The 17,133-nt window shown below is 36.1% G+C and overlaps 3 protein-coding genes and 1 long non-coding RNA gene across 5 annotated transcripts; all 4 read left to right on the plus strand.

Annotated features, from left to right (window-relative positions):
- The first annotated feature begins 1,058 nt into the window (after window positions 1–1,058).
- LOC112743971 (uric acid degradation bifunctional protein TTL-like) lies at window positions 1,059–11,735 on the plus strand. Of its 2 annotated transcripts, XM_025793417.2 has the most exons (8): window positions 1,059–1,707; window positions 3,130–3,206; window positions 4,087–4,126; window positions 5,556–5,650; window positions 9,760–9,977; window positions 10,117–10,218; window positions 11,194–11,287; window positions 11,390–11,735. In XM_025793417.2, the coding sequence occupies exons 4-8, from the start codon at window positions 5,647–5,649 to the stop codon at window positions 11,566–11,568; spliced, it is 597 nt and encodes a 198-aa protein (XP_025649202.1). In that variant the 5' UTR covers window positions 1,059–1,707; window positions 3,130–3,206; window positions 4,087–4,126; window positions 5,556–5,646; the 3' UTR covers window positions 11,569–11,735. The 2 variants fall into 2 exon arrangements, with proteins under 2 accessions (XP_025649202.1, XP_025649204.1); XM_025793419.2 differs by lacking the exon at window positions 5,556–5,650.
- On the plus strand, window positions 5,661–9,752 carry LOC112743970 (uncharacterized). The gene is made up of 3 exons (XM_072214822.1): window positions 5,661–8,525; window positions 8,607–8,712; window positions 8,809–9,752. The coding sequence occupies exon 1, from the start codon at window positions 5,697–5,699 to the stop codon at window positions 7,977–7,979; it is 2,283 nt and encodes a 760-aa protein (XP_072070923.1). The 5' UTR covers window positions 5,661–5,696; the 3' UTR covers window positions 7,980–8,525; window positions 8,607–8,712; window positions 8,809–9,752.
- Window positions 11,736–14,453: 2,718 nt separating the features above from the next.
- On the plus strand, window positions 14,454–15,676 carry LOC112743120 (uncharacterized). Its single transcript, XM_025792338.3, has 4 exons — window positions 14,454–14,820; window positions 14,928–15,163; window positions 15,245–15,460; window positions 15,560–15,676. The coding sequence occupies exons 1-4, from the start codon at window positions 14,454–14,456 to the stop codon at window positions 15,659–15,661; spliced, it is 921 nt and encodes a 306-aa protein (XP_025648123.2). The 3' UTR covers window positions 15,662–15,676.
- A 49-nt stretch (window positions 15,677–15,725) lies between these two features.
- Window positions 15,726–16,487, plus strand: LOC140178886 (uncharacterized). The gene is made up of 2 exons (XR_011871870.1): window positions 15,726–15,829; window positions 15,927–16,487. It is a non-coding gene; the product is annotated as an uncharacterized lncRNA (long non-coding RNA).
- Window positions 16,488–17,133: the final 646 nt, after the last annotated feature.

Raw genomic sequence — 17,133 nt, forward strand, 5'->3', positions numbered from 1 at the left:
GTGAGGACGGTGTCGATAGGAGGATGCGGCGGCATCGGTATGGCCGGCGAGGATCGGAGAAGATGACGGTGAGTTTTGAACGTGTATTAAAGGTTACGGTATGATTAGAAATAACTATACGTAGTGTGAATGTGTTTAAATACTAATCCTAATTTTTTAAATTTTAAAATTTAAAATTAAATAATTAATTAATAATCTAATTTTTAATTATAATTTTATCTCTTTTTTTTAATTTATTGTATATATTGTATACCATTAATATTAATTCTCAATATTTTTTATTATGTAATTTAGAGTAATATCTAGATATGATGAAAATTACTGTTATAAAAAATCATCACTAACGATTTTAAGTATGAACAAAATATCTAAAATTAGAACTAACAATTCAAACAAATGTGAAAAAATAGTAAAGCTAATTTTAGAAAATATATAAATAAATAATAACTAAATAAAATGAAAGGTAATAAATAATCTTAGTTTATAATCTTAGAATTTTAATGGTTGAAAAAGAGAAGAATTATATACCTCTAATTAACGGATGGTTCATATTGAAGAGACTCACTTATAAATTGAATTTTTTTTTAATTCATTTCAATCAAGTCATCCAGATAGAATAACATAATATTTCTTTGAGTAGTTTTCTTCTATATATAGAGAGAAGTGTGTTCTCTTTTTGTCAAGAGAGAGTGTTATTGTAGTCTCCTTGTGATAGATAGAAGTTATAATTCTCAAAGAAAGTTATTCAATTATTTTTATATTTTATACAAATTTCTAATTTTTTATCTTTATATTTTGCTGTGTCATTTATCTAGTACCTAACAACAAAGACAAATGTTTTAGTTAGAGATTCACGCTGTCGATTTTATGAGAGAATTTTTGCCAAAAATAAATCAATACTATGGATTTTATTGTTACAATATTTAAAAAAAATTAAACAACTAATCCATATGTTAGTAACATATAATAAAACAACTAATATAAAGATTATCCGATCCTAAAAAGTTTAATAATTAGTTCTAATAACTTATTCTATAATAATAATAATAATAATACACTACAAGAGAACCGGGTGTTACCTGCGCTAAAACACCAGCCCCTTTTCCAGAGCGCTGCTGTTCGAGGGAGCTGCTGCCGTTCGTCATGCGGTTTGAAGGTCCGCATCCAATAACCTTATTGCCGGCCCAAATTGCCGGCCGTTCTCCCCAACCGCTCCAGATTGCTCTATTTTGTTGCGATTCCTGCTGCGTGAATACTCCCCCGCTCCAAATAAACTGAACCGAGGCGGTATTGGGCCCTCACCGCTGCAGATGACATTGGGGGGAAGGGGATTTTGCCTCGCTAAAATAACCAGAGCAAATTGATTTCTCGCCATAACCTTCAAGTATTTGGCGCGAGAACCCTTCGTCAGAGCCAAGGTATAGCAATCAACAAGGCTCCTTCCCTGCCGTCCTTACCCTTCCCTCTGTCAGATCCAACCGAGTCCGCTCCATCGTTGTTCTGGTCACCAGGCTCCTCCCTCATCCGTGTAGCTCCCGTGCATGAAGGTGAAGTAGAAGGGGTCGTCGGAGTCTTCTCCTTCTGCTGTGCATGCGTGTGAAGTCGTCGGCGTCATCCCAATCCATCCGTCCCTGTGTCATCCTTGGCAGCCTTCTCCCCTTTGGCGGTGCTTCGCGTTGCCGATTGCAATAGACTCCCCTCTCAGTGGTAAGTTCCTCTCCCTCGTCCCAATTTACGTTTCGGGGCTCTTGAGAAAACTATTCGAGCATCAAATTAATCTTTATGCTTTATTAATTTTGGTCTGAACAACGTATTTTGATTAATTTTGGCCAAATTTTTCTTCAATTTAACACTCAGATTGAATTTTTCCCCAATATCTGAACCCCTGAGTCTTGATGTGTTTTTAGGAGTTAGTTGATTTACTTGTTAAATGCTGAAAAACCTGCTTGCTTTGCGTGGAACCTGTGATTGCTTTCTTTCATATCAAGACCCATGCACTGTCTATCTGAATTTATTTTACAATCCTTTAATTTTTTCCATTTATATTACTCAAGCTTTTCTGGGTCAAAGTTGAATTTGTGTGGCGAGGGCTTCTGGTGAGTTCATTGCTCTTTCTGCATAATCAAACTTTTATATTTGGTTTGGAGCAGGTTTATATATGTATGTACTAAGTATTTTAATTTTATTTATTGTTTTGTCACTTCATGATTGCATTGTTATCTTCTCAAACTGAAAGTCAAGGCTGTCTTTGGTATAAGGATAAGAAAAAGCGAGGCAGAATTTTTCATGGATTTGTATATATATTTGTAAAATTTGAACAAATTGGAGAGGTTATGAATTCTTTTAAAATAATTTCTGAGTCTTTTTCACATTTAAGAACCTTATTAATACATTAAAGATAAAACCATTTTCGAGAGTTGAAATGTTTTATGAAATAGTTTGATTGAATAAAAACCAGGGTTCCAAAGATTCAAAGTGAGCACTAACTTGAAATGTAGGATTATGAAATAGTTTGATTGAATAACAACCATGGTTCCAAAGATATTTTCCTATTATTCCCTGCACCTTGTGAGTCAACAAGCACACACTTCTGATGATGAGTAAAGAGGGTTCACACAACCTGAACCAAGAGACTCATCATGAGTTTGCATCACTCCATCCTGCAATGAACAAGATCAGCTTTAGAACCCATCTTGCACTTGAACAGAAATGAATTAATGAATGAATGAGCAATTACAGTTTTGATAAGGAACTTGTCATGTGAAGTTCTGTCATCCCAAATGAGCATAACAACTCTAAGACCATTTGTGATTTGTACTGCAACAACTCTCCAAGTGAAAGCTCTCCACCACAAGGCAGTGGCCTTGCTGGCTCTCTAACAAGCTTTATTGGATGATAAACTGAAAAACCAGGGGACATTTTTTCAAGAATCTGTTTCTTTACTAGATCATTTACCAGCTTAGTAACATCTTTTCCAGAATCTGTTATGAATGTTTATTTTCCATGGTTTTAATCTCACGATCTCTCATCAGCCTATAAATATCTTGGTTACCATTGTTCAATGTTTCCTCTAATTCTCGGAGTTAAATTCTGACTTTCTCTGAACTTAATTTGTTTGCATTGAATCAGGTTCTCTGACGAGCGGGTATATCGGAGCTCTGGAATAATTTACTTGGGGTGTATTCCTGTACCTGCAGCTGTGACAGGTATTATCAATAGAGTAGAATCAATTTGTCTTGCACAAAGTCTTTTGGGGAATGTATTAAGTATTCATCTTTATATTTTTATTTGATATATTTTGTTTTTAGTTGAATTGGAGGATCATGTTGTATTATTTTTGTTTTTTTTTTTTTGCATTTTTTCCCCTTAGGCTAGGCATCGGGATTTTGTTGAATGGGTGATTAGTATCTGTAAAATGACACTATATTTTGTCTCGGAGAGTGTTATAGTGAATAGTAGATTTGGTTCCATACTTCCATTACTGTTAGTTGTTACAAGTTGAATGTGAAAGGCCTGTTGTATTTCTCGTTTCTATTCATCCTTTAATTATGTATTCGCATTTTGTACTCCTCAGATTCTTTTGCGAATTTGCTGATTATGAATAAAGCTACATTGTGTTTGAAAATTTTGTAATTATTAAGCATGCACCGAAACCTGTCACATAAAATGTGGTAACTTATCTTTCAAAACAATGAAGACATTTGAAATTTAACATCATGCAGAAAAATTGAAACTCTGCATTAAAGAACATCCAATTGTACAGATATTGATAATCAGTTACAAGTTGTTTAGGTTCTATATCAGGCTTAAGGTTCAAGGATGGATATATGTGGCATCCTAATACTTTCTCTAATTATAATGACCATTGTTTTTGACACACGGATATGACTTAGGTGCTGGGGCTGTAGAGTTTATTATATGCCATGCAGAGGTATCTGTATCCTTTGTAGAAGAAAAGAAAATACCGGATGTTCGCCTATTAAAATACCTTCTTTTTTTATATTGGTTTACTACTTTTGAAAGATTAGCTACTGTGTACAATACATTGACTCTTATCTATCTATCTTTTTCCTGAAAATGTTTCAGCTATTGAAGACATTTCCAAATACCACAAAGTATCTCAAAAGTAAGATGTTCCTTTGTTTCTATCCATTCCTTCAGATATTTGTAGTTGTTTCTTGTAATCTGATACTTATGGTTTGCAGTTCCATCTTATAATTTTGGCTGGTTGATGTGTCCTTAGATTTTTAAGTCATTGCGCAACTACTTCACTGCAATTGGCAGAATTTGCATTTTATATTTGCAGGAGAAAGATTTATAAATTGAGAAGATAGATAAAGTGAAAAGTAAAAGCTTACACATTATTTAATTTGTAATTGGAGTCTTATTTTTTTTTTATTTTATCAACCTTGGTTTTTTTAGAAGAGCTTGATTCAGAAATAGTCTATTAAGAAGAAGAAAAATTGAATTCTTGCTTGCTCAATCACCGATTGTGTTTTCCAAATTAAAATGGTCTTGTAAATGTAGGCATGACATTGCAAACTAAAAATTTACTTTTGATCTCTGGTTTCCGCGTGATTAAAGAAGACTTAAAGTAAACCCTTTGATCCTTGATTTACTTATTTTTTATCAATGTGGTAGCTACCACCCAAAAAAAATGCACCTTTTATTTTTTTATTTTGCATCAGATTTGAACGTGAAATGTATTTTATATTTTTTGGCTGCTAGCAATCCGAGTGAGTTGTTTCTTTTGTTAATTGAATGCCAAAATCAAGTAGATTCAGTTTTTTGAATACTATTCATTTCTTTTATTCTATATATAGTGTTCTTATGTGATACAATTAATGGAGCAGTTTGATACTTTCATTTTGAGTGTTTTCAAGCATAAAACTATCCTCCATGTCATCACTTTTACCGTTTTGATTTACCCCTTTCCATTTCTATATTAGTGACTTCTCCAACTCATACATTATATTTTAATAGTATAATAATATCTCATTCTTTTATAACTTGTAGTGAAAAATATATAACGTATATCTGTGGGTGAACTGTTAAACAATTAATAGTCTAAGCTAACATAATAAGCGTCATCAGTTAGGGAAAAATTGTAATTTTCATTTCTGCATTATTATTCAAATGTTGCAAAGTAGACTCCATCAGTATAATATCATGGGAAGTAGGTATGTTTAGTTGAAAAACCTAAAAGCTTGTCCAAATATCATTATCCATTTGTGTCAGAAATAGGTTAAAAATGCAAGTATACTAGTAGATATATACAATAGTAGTGTAGCAGTATATTTGATACTAAAACTATGCATTTTGGTGTGTACTTTGGTGCTTGATTGATGAAATTACACGTAAAAAAAAAAGTTTTCCTGCCCATCTTAGCTTATTGACACATAGATATATAGTGGGTACGAAAAATAACTAGCCCCTTTTTTTTTTAATCTCCTCCAGTAGGTCAAAGATTAATTTATTACAAGTTATATATACGTATATATTTTTCATTTCTCAGATTAATATAATATTCCTCTTTTTCTTTTTTTGTTTTTAAGGAAGGAATTTTATTTTCCATTTCAAATATTTGCCATCGGACCCAGAGTTTCTTTCTTCCAGTAATTTTTTTTGAAAGTGCAGCATTTTTCAATGAGTAAGCAAATTTCTCCTACATTTCTCGTGCCTGTGTATTATCCTATATGCTATTAAATGCGTGTTTTATTATTCGGTTTAACAGTCAATCACCCATTCTATATCAAGTGTTAATTACTTACTTTTTTCTCGTGGTCTACCTTTATTTTACGATTTGTCGTCGTTCCAATTTTTTCATCAAACTAGATATAGATAAGAGCTGGATTTCAAAGTCACGAGTTGGTGCAGAATATAGGGACGGTTTGACCGGATTCCTAGATTTTGCATTTGCCAATGCATCATTTGATGGGATGATACGTTGTCCATGTCCGAAGTGTGGTTTCCGCCTCTTACAAAATAGAGAGGATGCGTTCGATCACTTGGTGATCAACCCTTTCCCGTCTACTTATACATTTTGGATCCATCACGGTGAGAGACGCGGGGTCGAGCCCTCTTCCGACGGACAAGAAGATCAATCTGAACAACATTTCAATGCCCCGATGCTTGATATGGTCCACGATGCATTCAACTTCTCAGGACTTTCCGGTCCCGAAGAAGACTCGGAGAATGAACCGGGCGGCGGCGCTATGGATGAGTTGCCTAACTTATACAATGAACCTAGTCGAGAGTCCCGCAACTTTCAGTGCCTACTCGAAGACGGGGAGCAGGAGTTATACCCAGGATGTTCAAAGTTCTCTAAGTTATCTTTCTTGGTGAGGCTCTATCACATTAAGTCCATGTGCGGAGTGAGCGATAAGGCCTTCGGAATGATATTGGAGTTGCTCGCGGACGCGTTTGAGCATGCCCGGATTCCATCCACTGTGCACGATGCCAAAAAAGTCATAAGAAGACTCGGTCTCGAGTACAAGAAGATAGATGCATGTCCAAATGACTGCATGCTATACCAGGGCAATGACCAAGAGCTGACCAAATGCAAGCAGTGTGGGACATCGAGATGGAAGCATAAGACTAAGAAGAACTCTAGGGTGAGGATCAAGATGGTTGTCAAGAAGAATGGCAAACCACAAGCGGCGAAGATTTTTCGTTACTTTCCCCTTATTCCACGACTGCAGAGGTTATATATGTCTAGTAAGACAGCCGTTGACATGCTGTGGCATAAGAGAGGTCCTAACTCTGATGGTATGTATAAGCATCCAAGGGACGCCGAGGCATGGAAGTCATTTGACGTACGATATCCCGACTTCTCTCGTGATCCGCATAGTGTTCGCCTAGCATTAGCCAGCGATGGCTTTAACCCTTTTGGGAACATGAGCTCGAAGTACTCAATTTGGCCAGTGGTTCTTATCCCGTATAACATGCCGTCTTGGATTTGCATGAAACCCACTTCGTTCATACTCTCTATGATTATTGCTGGTCCTAAAATGCCTGGAAATGACATAGACGTGTACCTAGAGCCGTTAATCAATGAGTTAAAGCAATTATGGAGGGGTGTTGAAACTTATGATGCAGTCGAGAAAAACACCTTCAAGATGCAAGCTGCGTTGATGTGGACAATCAGTGATTTTCCAGGCTTGGGGAACTTATCTGGGTGGAACACGTACGGTGGGAGAGCTTGTCCTGCGTGCAATTTAGATGCTGAAAGTAAACGCCTTACACACAGCCAGAAATGGTATTTCATGGGTCATCGTCGCTTTCTGAATCATGACCACAAATACAGAAAAGACCGGTACTCCTTTGATGGAAAGTTAGAGGATAGAGGTCCGCCTATTAGAGTCTCTGGTAGAGACATTCTCGGGCAGTTAGAGGGTGTGCATGTCCAATTTGGCAAGGTGCAATCGGTTACGGGGAAAAGGACACGCGGACAGCAAACTCCCATGCAAATAGAGACTCCTTGGAAGAAGAGGAGTATATTCTTTGAGCTGCCATATTGGGAGAACAATGAATTGCGTCACAACCTTGATGTCATGCACATAGAGAAGAATGTCTGTGACAACATAGTATTCACCATAATGAACGAGAAAGGTAAGTCTAAAGACCACATTAAAGCTCGAAGAGACCTCCAGTCGATGGGAATCAAGCATGATTTGTGGCCACGGGAAGATGGAAAGTACCCATCTGCCATCTTTACTATGACCAATCCACAGAAGGAGCTCTTTCTACGGACTATCAAGAACATAGTCTTTCCAGATGGATACGCTAGCAACATTTCCCGCTGCGTGGATTTACGACAGCGTAAGTTGTCGGGGCTGAAAAGCCACGACTGTCACATTCTAATGGAATATCTACTTCCAATCGCGTTAAGGAATGTATTGCCTCTCCAGGTGTCTTCTGTCCTGGCGGATTTGTCATCCTTTTTTCGTCGATTATGCAGCAAATCCATAGACCCTTAACAACTTCCTCTCCTTTAGAGTCACGTGGTTCATACTCTGTGTCGCATGGAGACGATTTTCCCTCCTTCTTTCTTCACAGTGATGGTTCACTTGACAGTGCATCTGGTCGAGGAGGTGCGTCTCGGTGGCCCAGTGCATTATCGGTGGATGTACCCAATTGAACGGTAATTATCAAACAAAATTATTAATTTTTGCCATTAATTAGTGCTTATGACACGTGTTATATTCCCAAAAGTACCTATGCCGCCTCAAGCAGTACGTGCGTAACAAATCACAACCAGAGAGCTCAATTGCAGAGGGATACTTATCCGAGGAAATTCTCGTATTCTGTTCAAGGTACTTAGATAATGTCGAGAGTAGGATTAATCGACCATCCCGTGTTGATGATCGACCGCGTGAAGTCATGCCTGATGAGAGTGCAACCATGTTCCCAGAGGTTGGAAAGGCGGTCGGGGCTGCTTCTTTTTACACCCTCACACCAGCTGAAAAATTACAAGCTCACCGTCACGTATTGGTCAATTGCCTGTCCGTGGAAAAATATCTTGAGTAAGTGCATTTGAAAGTATCTACTTCGTATGATTTTCTACAGTTGGAGAACCTGACGTGACATTTTTGTGACGTTTGTAGTGAGTTTAGGGCGATCACAAAGAGAAAGTTACGAAGTAGGACAAGGTCAGAGTCTCACATAGACAGTGTTGTGCACAGAGAATTTTCCGATTGGTTCAAGCGTAAGGTGAAATGTTTTTTCATTTATACACATACATATTAATAAATGGTGTCATGTTATTCGTATCCCAAGATAATGAATAGTCAATTTGTTCACTTCCAGGTTACATTGGGAAGCAGCATGCTTTCAAACAAATTGCAGTGGCTTGCATGTGGGCCCAATGTTCAAGTTAGCCGATATACATCCTACAACGTAAATGGATTTAAGTTCAGAACCCTATCGAGAGAGGAAGGGTTGAAAACTCAAAATAGTGGGGTGTATGTCACTTCTGACACTAGGAGTTACGCAAGCAAGCGCGATAGTAATGTTGCCGTTGGTAGCATCTCGTATTACGGAAAACTATTGGACATCATTGAGTTAAATTACAGTGGTCAATTCACAGTCGTCTTGTTTAGATGTATCTGGGCAAACACCACATCTGGCAGAGGTATGAAAAAGGACTCTTTGGGACACACATTGATTAACTTCTCTCATCCAATTCATACCGGTGATCGAGAAGATGATGAACCGTATATTCTTGCATCCGAGGCTCGCCTAGTGTACTATGTCGAGGATGACGCTGATAAAGAATGGAGTGTGGTAATCCATGTAAACCCAAGGGACATGTTTGAAATGGGTGAAGATATAGGACAGTGTAACTTCGAATTTTCTCCCCAACCGATTCTGACTGGGTTGGCTGAGTTTGACGTCGAAGGTTTGTCATTGAGACGGGACGACGATTTGGAGGAACCAACCACTGATGCCATCGATAACTGCGACGAGGCTGCATATATATAGATGTCTTCGGAGACTAATTCTGGACATGGGCGCTATTTTTATAGTGTATATCACTGTTGAGGGTTATAAGATCGCATAAATATTAATTAGCATCTAGCATGTAATAGGTTCTTAGAACTTGGATACACCTGATGTATATTCCTATTTATTTATAATTAATTTACCTGGAGAATGTGATTTTTTAAACATATGTATTGCTCAATTTATTTAACCAAGTAAGATGTTACTAGATTGTAATTGACACTATATATTGACTGACATGATCTTTTTTTCCAGGGAAATTGGAAGAGAGGGACCTCTTTCTTTGTGCCTCTAGCGTCTTGTTTTGCAATGCGATGATCGAGGCCTCCCCGTTCTCTTCACTAGAGCACGCAAGGTCATTCGCAAGAAACCTGTGGTTCAACACGTTGCCCATTCAGTCATGGCTGGACACATTCTCAGCACACAGGCACTTATCAGATGCTATTACTTTTGCGCGTGGGGATATTAGGATGGTAAGTTGCCATGTGTCTGCTAGCCTAAAGGCTGCTTGGCTTTATTTCAACCCGCCATAGCAAATCTAGATGTTTATTGTCTTTAATTAAAAGGCACCTTCGAAAGGGGCTAACATATCTGAAAAAATGGACATTGCAGGGATTGCTTCAATACCTACCAGAGTACCGCAAGAAATTCGGCTTCGGGTTCGTGACTAGCACGAACCTGCACCTTTCGCAACAAATACTAGAGGAGGTGCAGGTACCGTTTTTAATCTTTTTAACACGTGATTGTATGATTTAAGGAAAATAAATAAAAATAATAATAAGGGAGTAATTGAATGAGAAGAGAAGCAAAGAGTGTGAGTGGAATTAAAATAATTTTGTCCGATGAGTTAGGAAGAATAATGGGGTTGTGAATGAAATTGGGATGAAGACTTGTGGCTCTGTTGGGGATGCTGGTTACATCATCATATTATTGATTATTAACAACAACTCTTAATTGAGTGCATCTAGTTAACTCAATCCTAAAACCCTATAGTTTGTAAGATTACAATAATAATTCTTTATGCATTTTTGTATATTGATAAGTATATTTATTTTCCTCCTAAGAAAAAAATTCTCAAACTTTTGAACATGCTGTCTATGTGATTATGGGTGTGCCTTGAATTCAGGTTTCTGTTTTTGTTTGTTGTTTCTTCTTCCAATTAAAGAATGGAGGAGGCAGTTTGTTACTTTTGAGGGGGAGGTGTTTACCATCTTCCTTCCCATCATTTTCCCATTTGATTGTGACGACTTCATGATTGAGTTACTAAACATGTTTGTTACTTGTTAGGTACAATTACTTTGTGATTGTTTATTCGCGCTAAGAAAATTTTGTTTGTTTAGTGTTTTTAGTTAAAATACTTTGACGTCATAGATTGAGCCTCTCTTATAATTTAGAAATTGTTAGTTAGTTTCAAAGGACTAATTAATTAGTTCATCATTTGGTTTGATGTGACGACTAAGAAATCACCACTCTAGTATTATACCATGTCTTTTCCTTGAACGCGCCTAAGTATGACTTTCAGTGATATTATTTAAAGAAAGAAAGAAAGAAATGGAGGAACAGCTTGGTATATATTTCTGACCTATATTTCTGATATATACGACCATGTCAATTCAAATTTGTCAAGCATGTCCATTACTGATATATATTTCTGATTGGTCTGGCTGATTTTGGCATGTTCTTATGCAGGCACGATATCAGAATAGTCTGCAAGTTGAACTTGAAACGGCGTCTCGGGAGGAATTCACTCTTATAGAAAGACGTCTTACGAAACTATGGGAACGTAAGCCAAACCAGCAGTTTATAACATGGCGCTATTTTGTGCTTTGTTTTTTGTAAAATTTGTGACTTCTAATAACTTGTTTGCTTTTGGTGTATCCGTCAGGTTTGTCTCGGGAAAAGACTCTAGAAGTTTCGGAAGAGACTGGTGAGGTGGTTCAAGATTCAATGCTTGAAGATGACGTTGCGCCAGATAGTTCTGATGAGGTTGTCTCTAAAGGACACCAACCTTCCATCGTAACCTTTGACCTCAATAAAACTCCAGAGGAAAATGATATTTGCTGACTGCTCTCTTTATTATTAGTCTGCCTTATCTCACAAAATATTAGGACTGAACTGAACAAAGTGACTATTTGTGATTATTCATTTGCCTATTGAATTCGATGAAATGATAATGAATTTGGAATAGATTAATCTTAAATTACTATATATCTAACATTAGATTTATTTAAGTTTTGCATGCATAAATTTATTTTTTTATTTTATTGTTTATCTTATTTTATTTTTTATCTAATTTATGTTTTTCACTTTGAAATTTACCAGTGATCAAATTCTAGACCTTTTAGATATGGAGTTTTGATATCATGTCATAAAATTTTTTTTCCAAAATTTTTAACTTGTAGAAAAAGACAACAGAATAGTTATATTGTTAACAATATTTTATTTAATTTTGATAAACATTTTGATTGAATCAATATAATCAACGGTATATGTCTGCCTCCTTTCTCCTTCATCTCACTGAATAAACATAAATGAAATAATAATAATATATGAAGCAGGGGAAATTAAAATATTAAATGAGCATAGAGTTATTTAAAAATGTTTAATTATTTGATAGTAAACATTTTTTATATACGAACGGTGATTCCAAAGACACATATAATTCATCAATGATTTTCTTGAAAGCTGGAGAATCATTGACTCCAATACGTGGAACATTTATCAATTTCTTAGTTTTATTAGTCAGAATATTATAATCAGCAAAAGTAAAAAGCTCGATTTGAATAGCTTCTTGAAATAGCTAATAGGCCTTTCTTATCAATTCACTTACTTCATCATCTGCTCAAGTTTACACTACTCATGATTAATAAATATAAAAGTAAAAAAAAGAGAGAAGAAGAACACAATAGATTACTTCAAATATGTAACCAAAATAGTCTCGAATACTTCTTAAAAATTAATATATACAGAACACAATAATTTGTTCGTTAAGTATTTATGTTTTTTTTATTAGTTTAAATTTTGAAAGAAATAATATTATGATATGATATTAGAATTTTATATCTAAAAAATTTAGAATTCGATCTTTAATAAATTTTAAAAATAAAAAATAACATAAAACAAATAAAAAACGAAAAAACTATGAAAAATTAAATAAATCTAAAAAAGGCATTTGTTTGAAAATGAGTGTTAAAAATATAACTATTTATATTATTTTTTTTATTAATTTAAATTTTAAAAAAAATTAATTTCATAATAGGAACGATGAAGAATAAAATATAAATTTATAAAAAGCATATATATTATTCCAGTTTATGGAATTAATTAATCTATCGGTATGATATATAAACAAATAAGTCATATATACTGAATATTTTATTAGTAGCGATATGCAAATGATAATATTAATGTATGAATTGAAGAGAGTAAACAAAACAACATTTGATATTAATGTATGAATTGAAGAGAGTAAACAAAAACTATTAGCGTCTATTATAAAATTAAAAAAATAGACCTAACGAGCTCGGAGAATAAAATTAACATAAATATTTGTTTATAAATATATATATAACAAACTAATATAATCGTTAAGTATTTATTTTTTAATTGTAATTTTTTCTTCAATACCTACTAATACTTTTAAAAAAGATACAAAAAACCGAAAAATACAAACTTAAATTTTAAATTAGATAAGCCACCGCTCCTTAAATCCTTATTTTTTTCCTAATACCAATAATCCTTATTGGAGCTTGCTTCGTCCAGTACCTCTCCTCCACGTCCGTCTCTGCGGTGTGCCAGCGTCCTGGAGGCCCTTCCCTCGCTGTCCGATCCCCGGTGGTTCCTCTCTTACCCTCAAACCAGTCATCCCGCTGGAGGTAAGCACGATTAATCCTGGATATTATTATGCTCTAACATACTACTAATTTCATTCTCCAACCGCATCCTTCCATGCTCTAACTCACCTTCAATTCAAAGTTCTCTTTTTTTAATCTGTCATTATCTTCGTTTTAAGCATGCTATTGCTGATCCTAATAATAATAGTTATCTACGACGTACATTTATTATATTATATATTTAATTAACAAATACTCTGCTTATATATTAGGATTACTAATTACTAATTAATTAATAAGTGTCAAGTAATGAGAGACGTTTAGGCACCAAAAACAAAATTAAAGAAACAGCATAATCTTACTCTCGTCTTGGCTAATGATATCCTTTCTGATTCCCTCTCACCCCCGTTATTAGTTTTTCATAATTTCTCTCATTAATGAAGAGCCGCCCTGCACCATGCGAATAAGTGTCCCTTTTACATTCATACGTTGCAATGTCTAGTTAGATTTATTTTCTTTTAATATGATTAATTAATTAAGCTTCTTCAAGAATTTGCTGCAATTCCACATTGAAGTGCTATTTTCTATTTTAAATTGAGTAGTATTATTGTACTATTTTGAGTACGTTTGGAAGAACCCGAATTTTATGTGTACTAATCTAATAGTTAGACTTTTTTGCAATTCTATTCCAATAGTACACCACATTCTTATGGTTCTAGGCATTATAGAGAAATTGGAAGTACGTCAATATTAGTTTTATGTCTAACATATTTGATTTCCTTGTTAATATACTCTTTTAATTGACAAACTCATGTACTCTCGTATTTTTCGAATGCAGTTGGGACCTCTGATAATTTATATTATGATGTACATATTAATTGTTATATTCGGGTTAATAAAAATGATACATGATTAATTATATTTAACATAAATAATTGAATAAATTGTGAATATATCAATTTTTTTATGCCCCACATATTTGATTTCTTTGTTAACATGCTAATCTCAACTCATGTACTCATGTACTCATGTAACTGGGGTATGCCGGTGTCCTTTTTGCATGTTAATTTATATTATTATGTACACATTAATTGTTATTACTTCGTTATAATTCGAATGCAGTTGGGAAAGATATCTCGGGTAAGTCGTTTCACGAAGAAAGCCCATGTAGACACAGCATGTCAGCAGCCTCAAGTGGGAGGTCATGCGGCTTCAACTTCGCAGAGAGCGGACTGCCCAATTCCGCCGCCCAGTGGCAGTAGTGCCCCCACATCCTCGTCTTTACGCCCCTTTCGTCCACCCCGAACCGAACCACTGCCTGCTCCACAGGCTTCCATGAATGATGTTGAAAACTCGGGGCCGGACGCCGAGGCAGATGAGGTAGATTCTTTTGACCAACATGTTGATAACCTTTTAGCTGCACAGGATGCTCAGAAGCGCAAGGGACGCAAGACCACAGAATTTTGGGATGTTAAGACAATTGGTATAAGAGAACTTATTTAATTCTACTTTTTATTGTCCCATTTTTTCTATAATTTATTCGCAGCTTGACTCCAATGGTAGCTAACTAATAATTAATATTTTTTACAGAATCCGATGGCACAATCAAACAGGTCAAACTGAGTGTGAAGGAAGCTATGAAGCCACCTAACGAAAGAAAGGTTGTACTCAGGTTTAACAGTGCACTGCAACCAGTTGGGGATGAAGCAGGTTTACTGAGCGGCATTATGGGACTGCTAGGATCTGACTACACCAAATTCCCAATCGGCGAGAGGGACTGGAGAAAGGTTCGCACCAGGGAGAAGGTCTATAATGAAATAGTAAAGGTAAAATGTTATTTTTATTTCTTCGTACCATTCCAAACTCATACTTTGAACACTACTCACAGCTTAATTCTAATGTTTCAGGAAATGTTCCATTTTGAAGAAGATAGTAGAGGAATTATAAAGTCTGTAATATTCAAGATGCTGAGAAGGGCTTGGAAGGAAACGAGAAGCAGATTATACCATCACTACTATGACGCAGAACTTTCACTTGCAGCAAATATTGAAAACCGCCCAGATGGAATTACTGCGGAACATTGGAGAAAGTTTCTCGATTATCGCAATAGCGAAGAGACACAGGTAATATAGTTTTAGTTTCATATCAGACAAAGTCTATTTATGTTACATTTAGTTCGTTAGAACTAGTGTCTAGTAACTCTTAATTTGATGGCATGACAGGAGAAGTGTAAAAAAAATGCCGAGAATCGATCAAAGCAGCTTTACACCCACATCGGCGGATCAAAAAGCTTGGCAAGGCTCGGAGAAGAAGAGGTAATCTAATTTTGAGAATGTTTTAGAATTATCTGTTCCTCTACCTTATTCACTTTGTCGTCATTATTGGTACAGTCGGAATGACAAAGGAGGAGAGTTAGTAGAGGAGAGTTGTATCTCTTAACGCACAAAAGAGATGATGGCTCCTATATCCATGATGCGGCTCGCGCTATTGGAGTAAGTAATGTGTTTTTAGTTTTTTAAATTTTATTGGAAGTCTGTGCGGTTAGCGACTAGCTAATAAATGCTCTTAATTGCTTATCTATGTGTGTAGGAAAGAATTGAGGCTATTGAGCAAGGCGATGAATCTTCTAGACTGTTATCCCAGAATGATTCGCTTGCTCAAGCTCTCGGAAAAGAGCGCCCGGGTAGGGTGCGTGGCATGGGGTTGGGACCGACTTCTAGTCAAGTCTTTGGTATGAATTCCCATCAGCCGAGCAATAGTTTTGAAAGGGAGGAGACCCAAAGGGTGCTGCTTGAACTGCAAGCAGAGTTGGCAGCAGAAAAATTGAAAAGGAAGGCAGTGGAGGATGAAGTAGCAGCCGAAAAGACCAAAAGACAGGCAGTGGAGGATGAAGTAGCAGCTGGGAAGGTCAGGATGCAGGCAATGGAGAGTGCTTTGATATGTCTACTTCAAGGGCAAGGTAGGGAGCTGCCATCAGACGTCGCCACATGGATGAGTGCGTTGGAGGGACAGATTAGAAAGTAGTTCTTAGGATTGTGGAACCTTTTCTTCTTTCAGATATACACTTTTATTTTGTTGATTATGCAATTCTTAGTAAGGAGTACACTTTGTTGATATTCGGATAATTATATTAATTAAGTTAATGGTTTTGCTATTGTCGTTTACCCTGCAATTTATTTTTCGGGATTTTAAATAATTTAACTTACTAATATTAAGAATAATTACAAAAAACCGAAAAAAAATGTACATTGAAATAAAAAAAAAGCGTGATTGCCAGTGTACAGAACAGTATTTTTGCGGCCATATAACTGAAAAATAGTGGCGGTTGCGAACTAGCCGTTAGGAATTTGAAAATTCGGGTTAGGAGATAGCGGGCCAATTACATTTCAAAAAAAGATTGGCCGTTAAACCGCGACGTTTTCAAACCGCCGGTAAATGCATTAGTCTTTAAACCGTGGCCATTAAACGGCGGCGGTTTGAAACCGCCGAACATTTCGTGTCGACTACAGATTTCCAGATCGCGGCGATTTTAAACCCCCGCTAAACATTGCGACGCTAATCTTGGATTTTGCGGCGGTTGTGCCAGCGGTTCCTGAGAACCGCCGCAAAATCATATAACCACCCCCTAATAAGCGACGCTTAACGAACCGCTGGAATCCCGTTTCGCGGCGGTTTAAAACCGCCGCAAATCACTCCAAGAACCGCCGCTATTTTCCGGTTCCCTTGTAGTGATAATAATAATAATAATAATAATAATATCTCTACAGTATATGGTTGTTTCCATCATATAACATCA

This window comes from Arachis hypogaea, chromosome 14 (assembly GCF_003086295.3).
Source record: "Arachis hypogaea cultivar Tifrunner chromosome 14, arahy.Tifrunner.gnm2.J5K5, whole genome shotgun sequence".
Lineage (NCBI taxonomy): Eukaryota > Viridiplantae > Streptophyta > Magnoliopsida > Fabales > Fabaceae > Arachis > Arachis hypogaea.